Here is a 7,811-nt window from a genome sequence, read left to right as displayed (position 1 = left end):
TTAACCATTGTCATAGGGCAATATGTGTACTAACTGTTTAATGAGAAACTATTTGTTCTGCAAACCTTCATCTAAGGTACAAAAAAAAATTATGTTGGATCAAACTGACAACAGCAACTCAGAAGGTTTGATGGGAAGCCTAGGGGACAGTGAGTTGAAGATAATGCTGATGGAATAATTTGGAAAAGAATAGTGAGAATAGCAGCACAGCTGGAAGAATGTAATCGATGTCACTGAATTGTACATGTAGAAACTTTCGTAATGGTGTAACTTTAGCTACGTATATTTTCACCAAAAAAAAGTCCTCAAGGTCGAGAAGGGAGTGTTGACACATCATGGGGTTCTTAACCAACGTCATAAAACAATATGTGTACTGACTGTTTAATGAGAAATTATTTGTTCTGTAAACCTTCATCTAAAGTACAATAAAAAAATTAAAAAAAAAAAAAGTCACTTTGATGACTAAGGTGCGCCTGACTCAAGCCATGATGTTTTCAATTAGCTTCACATGCCTATGAAAGCTGGACAATGAACAAGGAAGACTGAAGAAGAATCTATGCATTTGAATTATGGTATGGGTGAAGAATAATGAACATACCATGGACTGCCAGAAAAACAAACAAACCTGTCTTGGAAGAAGTACAGCCAAAATGCTCCTTAGTGAATCTTTGTCTCACATACTTTAGACATCTTATTAGGAGGGACCAGTCCCTGGAGAAGGACATCTTGGTTGATAAAGTAAAGGGTCAGCAAAAAAGAGGAAGACCCTCAACGATGTAGATTGACAACAGTAGCTGCAACAATGGTTTCAATCATAGTAACAATTGTCAGGATGACACAGGACCAGGCAGTGTTTCGTTCTGTTGTACACAGGGTCACTATGGGTCAGAACCAACTCTACAGCTCCTAACAACAATCGCACAGTAGTAGCATAGATGACTTTCAAAATCAACAACAATAATTTGGTCTGGGGCATGACTAAGATTCAAATGAGTACACTGATTTTAACGTTCCTCAAAATATGTGTTGCAGCAATAAACAATCTGAAAGGGAAATTAAGAAAACAATTCCATTTGCAGTATCATCTAAAAGAATACAATACCTAGGAATAATTTAACCAGGCAGGTGAAAGATTGTATACTGAAAACTATAAAACATTGCTGAAACAAATTAAAGAAGACCTAAATAAATGAAAAAATATCCTGTGCTCATGAATTGGACAACTAAATATTGTTAAAATGGTGATACTACCCAAAGTGATCTACAGACTCAACAAAATCCCTATCAAAATTCCAACAGTTTTTTTTTTTTTTTTTTCAGAAATGGACAAGCCAATCCTCAAATTCATATGTAATTGCAAGGGGCCTCAAAATAGCCAAAACAACCTACTGTTATGTTAGAGATGGAGAGAAAAACAGAGAGAGAGAAATTTATTTTAAGGAATTGGCTCACATGATTATGGGGGCCGGCAAGTCCAAAATTCATAGGTCAGGTAACAGGCTGGAAACTTAGGCTGTCTTGTGTCCAAAACTGGTAGGCCAGGAGGTAGGCTGGAAATTCTGAAAGAATGTGAATTTACAGTCTTGATGCAAGAATCCTTCTCCCTTGGTGAACCTCAGTTTTTGCCCTTAAGGCCTTCAACTGATTGAATGAGATCCACCCACATTATGGAGGGTGTTCTGCTTTACTTAAGGTCAACTGATTTAAATGTTAATTACATGTAAATACCTTCATAGAAACATCTAGAGTGGTGTTTGACCCAACACCTGAGCTCCATAGTCTAGCCAGGTTGACATGTAAAATTAACCATCGCAAGGCTTCTCTCTTACAGCTGTAGTAGAAAATATACAGGCATTAGGGTCAAACAATCTTGGTTAGAATCCTAATTCCACCTCTTGTTAGCTGTGTATCCGTAGCAATTTATTTGACATCTCTGATTTTCTTAATCATTATAGGGAGCTTAGAAGGTATTAAATAGTATGGTGCATCCAGTTTATTTAATAAACGTATGTTCCTTTCTCTCTGACACCTTCCTCTGAGACCTCCATCCATCCCTAGCATTCTAAAGTCAAAAACTTCTGAGCAAGAGAGAATATGGGACCGAGGATGAAATTGAAACCGAATTTGAGACTCACATTTCCCTAAATCCATTAGGCTAATATAAAATTTTAGCAGCATATATGTCTTTAAAAGTAGTTACATCAGTCAGGAAGATTGATCATCCTTTTTATCATCAACCAGATAAAACCAAGAGAAATGTCAGATTAATCTCTATGATTTATAATTTGAGTTAAATTTACATATGCAGCACGCAAAAAAGATTTTTAAATACCGGGACAAAATTACAGTATTTAGATCGGAAGATAAATCCTGTCAAAAGATAAAATTCTTCTACTAATAATAATTATTATAAAAATAATTTAGGGTCACTTCAATATATAAGGAAAAACTGAGGAAAAGCACTAAACCCTTATTTTTCTGTCTGATAAGTTTCATTAACTTTATTCTTTTAAATACTTTCTGATGTTTAGATGAGCTATTATTCTCTTGCTTCCACAGAAACGCATGATTAACATGGATCAATCTGTATCTCTTTAACAGGGACAAGTGACCCTTACGTGAAGTTTAAAATTGGAGGAAAAGAAGTTTTTAGGAGTAAAATAATACACAAGACCCTCAATCCTGTGTGGGAGGAAAAAGCTTGCATTCTGGTTGATCATCTTAGGGAGCCGTTATATATAAAGGTGAGCCATTTATTTCTTTTTCCATGATGGAATCTGACATAGAAACTCAGTTTAATGCTTTTTTATCATGTCTGTTTGAAGAGCTTTTTTTTTTTTAAAACCAGAGAGGTACTTCGTTAAGCACAACTCTAATCTGTTGATAAGGTGGTAGAAATGAGATTGAAGGGAGGGGAAGTTAGTGGGAACATTTTTCTTCTGGAAAGTTCTACTGCCAGTCATTTAGGAAGATTATGAAGTACATCTCCTGCTTGACGCTGTTAGCAGATCTAATGCACTTTGATAACATATGAAAACAAGCCTCTGTAATTTCTATTAAGAAGGAAAGCTTACACAGAACTCAGCTTTTCTGTTTAAGAATTATATCAAGGGATCCACCATGCTTGGGAGGAGAAATACATGTCTCTGGTGGGACAGTGGTTAAGACATCAGCTGCTAGCGGAAAAGTTCGGTCCTTGGAAACCTTATGGAGCAGTTGTACTCTGTCCTGTAGGGTTGCTACAAATCGAAATCTACTTGACGGCAACAAATTTGGTTTTTATGGTTTTATTATATTACCCAAAATGAAAACAGTCTTTCCTCTCATTTTATGTAGTTAAAAAAATTTTTTTAGGAAAGTGTTACAACCCTGATTCCTTGTTTTATTTTCATGTCTGCCTTCCCTTTTACTAATAGCTTTTGATAATTATATTCTTTTTTTACTCCTATGTTCTATTCAGTGACCAAACCATTTTTTACTTTTACCATAGCATCACACACTCCATCCTTTTCTCTAAATTGTCACTATTAGCACATGAGCTCACAAATCTCATATAATCACTCTTTCAACAATTTCTGGGCATCCTCCCTCCCTCACCTTTTTCACCCTGAATTTGTATTGCCCCCAATTGTGTCCCACCTACACAGACAAAATAAATCAAGATGTTATTGAAATTATAGAAGAACATTTTATAAGACTGATGAAAAGCCTAAGCATACAGTTGATATGTTTCTAGAAGTCACTCTGGGGAGAGTAGACCCACATTCGCTTGAGAAATTGGCTCAAGTGGACATTGGCTAAAGGAAATCAATGAAATAGAACTACTAAAGTATTTAGTTGTCAGTAGTGTGTAATGGTACAAGAATTATTCACCTAGAAGTGCACACAGCTTACCCCCTCCTGCCAGAGGAATGAGCTTCGTAGTCATGATGTTTCTCCGCTTCTCCTCAGCTCTCCTCAGAGAAAAAAAAACTACATGAGAAAAAGGAATTACCTTCACAATGCAAAAAAGTTGAGATAGGGGATGGAAAAGAAATAATGAAAAGTATGCTGTAAGGATGTTTTATTCCAGGGGGTTTAGAAGAGATGAGTTACAGCAGCTGCAGTTATGAAGAAAATGTAGAGGAAAGGAAAACAGATGGTAATAGGGATAACAATGCACTGTTTGGATCTGTTTTGATGACCCTTAAGAGAAAAATCATGAATGAAAAGGAATATGATTTAATCACTTTTGCTGTGGATCTCTATGTTTCTTTAATATTGGAGACAGTACACCAAGAAAGAACCATGTGGATCTCCACTTTATAAGTGGGTTACAGATGAACTTCCCAAAATTACATTAGATATTGGTTGGGTTCTTTTACTCTTCTCTTGTGCACAGGAATGAAAATTCATTTATGTAGAAATCCAAAGTCAAAGTGCATATTTCAAAAGAAATATATTACTAAGCTCAGAAACCAAAATAATCTGAAGTACACAGAAAAGAAATTGGCCAAAAAAAAATTGCCCTTGTTTGAGAGAACAAGATATATACATGTACTATGAACAGAGACAGTGACATTGTAGGCTAAAAGACTTGGTTAAGGACATATGAGCAAAGAAGCTAGGAGAGAGAATCAAAGGATTTTTACCACTTTGAGTATTCAGTATACAAGATCATGTGGCCACAACTTAACTTTTACAATGCAGAAGATGATATATAGTGAATTTTAAAAGATTTGCTTACTTTTTTCCATTTCTACATAAGAAAAACAAGTATGAAATTAAATAGAAACCACATTGGCCTCTCAGATATAAGTAAAAACAAAAAATTATAATTATCTTTTTTTTATTGTGCATTAAGTAAAAGTTTATAATTCAAGTCAGTCTCTCATACAATAATTTATACACACATTGTTATGTGACCCTAGTTGCTCTCCATATACTGTGACAGCATACTCTTTCCACTCCGGATTTCCTGTGTCCATTCAACCACCTCCTGAACCTCTCTGCCTTTTCATCTCACCTCCGGACAGGAGCTGCCCATTTAGTCACATGTGTCTACTTGAGCTAAGAAGCACACTCCTCAGGAGTATTAATTTATGTCCCGTAGTCCAGTCTAAACTTTGTCTGAAGAGTTGGCCTTGGGAATGGTTTTAGTTTTGAGATAAAAGAGAGTCGGGGAGCCATGTCTTCCAGGGTCCCTCCAGTCTCAGTCAAACCATTAAGTCTGGTCTTTTTACTAGAATTTGAGTTCTGCACCCCACTTTTCTCCTGCTCCATCAGGATCTCTCTGTTGCGTTCCCTGTCAGGGCAGTCATCGGTGGTAGTTGGGCACCATCTAGTTCTTCTAGTCTCAGGATGATGCTGTCTGGTTTATGTGGCCCTTTCTGTCTCTTGGGCTAATATTTTCCTTGTGTCTTTGGTGTTCTTCATTTCCCTTTGCTCCAATGGGTTGGGAAAATTGATGCATCTTAGATGGCCGCTCGCTACCTTTTAAGACCCCAGACACCACTCACCAAAGTGGGATGCAGAGCATTTTCTTAATAAACTTTGTTATTTCGATTGACCTAGATATCTCCTGAAAGCATGGTACCCAGGCTCCACCCCTGCTACTGTGTCCCTCAAATTGTATGGTTGCATTCAGGAAACTTCTTAGCTTTTGGTTTAGTCCAATTGTGCTGACCCCCCCTTTAGCGTGTGTTGTCCTTCCCTTCACCTAAGATAATTCTTATCTACTATCTGGTTAGTGAATAACCCTCTCCTTCCTTGCCCACCTGCATCACCATCAAAGAACGTTTTCTTCTGAGTTTAAACCTTTTCTTGAGTTCTTATAATAGTAGTCTTATACAATATTTGTCCTTTTGCGACTGACTAAATTCAGCATAATTCCTTCCAGATTCCTCCATGTTATTAGATGCTTCACGGGTTCATCATTGTTCTTTATCATTGCGTAGTATTCCATTATGTGAATATACCATAATTTGTTTACCCATTCGTCCGCTGATGGGCACCTAGGTAGTTTCCATCTTTTTGCAATCGTGAACAGTGCTGCAATGAACATGGGCGTGCATATATTTATTCGTGTGACAGCTCTTATTTCTCTAGGATATATTCCAAGGAGCGGGATTGCTGGATCCTATGGTACTTCTATTTCTAGCTTTTTAAGGAAGCGCCAAATCGACTTCCAAAGGGGTTGTACCATTTTACGTTCCCACCAACAGTGTATAAGTGTTCCAGTCTCTCCACAACCTCTCCAACATTTATTATTTGGTGTTTTATGGATTAATGCTAGCCTTGTTGGGGTGAAATGGTATCTCATTGTAGCTTTGATTTGCATTTCTCTAATGGCTGATGATTGTGAGCATTTCTTTTTATGTGTCTGTTAGCCACCCGAATGTCTTCTTTGGTGAAGTGCCTGTTCATATCCTTTGCCCATTTTTTTAAATTGCGTTATTTGTCTTTTTGTTGTTGACGTTTTGCAGTATCTTACAGATTTTGGAGATTAAACGCTGATTGGATTTGTCATAGCCAAAAAATTTTTCCCAGTGTGTAGGTTGTCTTTTTACTCTTTTGTGAAGTCTTTTGATGAGCATAAGGGTTTGATTTTTAGGAGCTCCCAGTTATCTAGTTTCTTTTCTGGTGTTTGTGTGTTGTTACTTATGGTTTGTAAACTGTTTATGCCATGTATTAGGGCTGCTAGCATTGTCCCTATTTTTTCTTCCATGATCTTTATCATTTTAGATTTTATAGGTCTTTGATCCATTTTGAGATAGTTTTTGTGCATGGTATGAGGTATGCGTCTTGTTTCATTTTTTTGCAGATGGATATCGCATTATGCCAGCACCATTTGTTAAAGAGACTGTCTTTTCCCCGTTTAACGGACTTTGGGCCTTTGTCAAATATCAGCTGCTCATAGGTGGATGAATTTGTGGATGAATTTACATCTGGGTTCTCAATTCTGTTCTATTTGTCTATGTATCTGTTATTGTACCACTACCAGGATGTTTTGAATATTGTGGCCATATAATAAGTTCTAAAATCAGGTAATGTGAGGGCTCCCCCTTTGTTGTTCTTCTTGAGTAATGCTTTACTTTTCTGGGGCCTCTTCCCTTTCCATATGAAGTTGGTGATTTGTTTCTCCATCTCATTAAAAAATACCGTTGGAATTTGGATTGGGATTGCATTGTATCTGTAGATCACTTTGGGTGGAATTGACATTTTCACAATGTTGAATCTTTCTATCCATGAGCAAGGTATGTTTTCCCACTTATGCAGGTCTCCTTTGGTTTCTTGCAGTAGTGTCTTGTAGTTTTCATTGTTAAGTCTTTTATGCCTCTGGTTAGATTTATTCCTAAGTATTTTATCTTCTTGGGGGCTATTATAGATGGTATTGATTTGATGATTTTCTCTCTTCGAAGTTCTCTTTGTTGGTGTAGAGGAATTCAACTGATTTTTGTGTGTTCATACAGTATCCTGATACTTTGCTGAAATCTTCTATTAGTTCCAGTAGTTTCCTTGAGGATTCTGTGCGGTTTTCTGTGTATAAGATCGTATCATCTGCAAATAGAGATACTTTTACTTCTTCCTTACCAATCTGGATGCCCTTTATTTCTTTTTCTAGCCTCATTGCTCTCACTAGGACCTCCAGCACAATGTTGAATAAGAATGATGATAAAGGACATCCTTGTCTGGTTCCCATTCTCAAGGGGAGTGCTTTCAGACTGTCTCCATTTAGGATAATGCTGGCTGTTGGCTTTGTATAAATGCCCTTAATTATGTTGAGGAATTTCCCTTCTCTTCCTATTTTGTTGAGAGTTTTTTTTTTTTTT

General features: G+C 36.8%; 1 protein-coding gene across 2 annotated transcripts in view; it reads left to right on the top strand.

The window, feature by feature from the left end:
- MCTP1 (multiple C2 and transmembrane domain containing 1) overlaps window positions 1-7,811 on the top strand; it is a 649,898-nt gene that overhangs the window by 371,597 nt on the left and 270,490 nt on the right. For both annotated transcript variants that reach the window (XM_004375032.2, XM_023730121.1), the window contains exon 3: window positions 2,602-2,744. In XM_004375032.2, the coding sequence (XP_004375089.1) occupies window positions 2,602-2,744 (143 nt within the window). The remainder of the gene's footprint in view (window positions 1-2,601; window positions 2,745-7,811) is intronic.

Source organism: Trichechus manatus, unplaced genomic scaffold (genome assembly GCF_000243295.1).
Source record: "Trichechus manatus latirostris isolate Lorelei unplaced genomic scaffold, TriManLat1.0 scaffold00032, whole genome shotgun sequence".
In the NCBI taxonomy this organism is placed as follows: domain Eukaryota; kingdom Metazoa; phylum Chordata; class Mammalia; order Sirenia; family Trichechidae; genus Trichechus; species Trichechus manatus.
The sequence above is the reverse complement of the archived record's forward strand: the minus strand, read 5'-3'. Positions and strand labels throughout refer to the sequence as shown.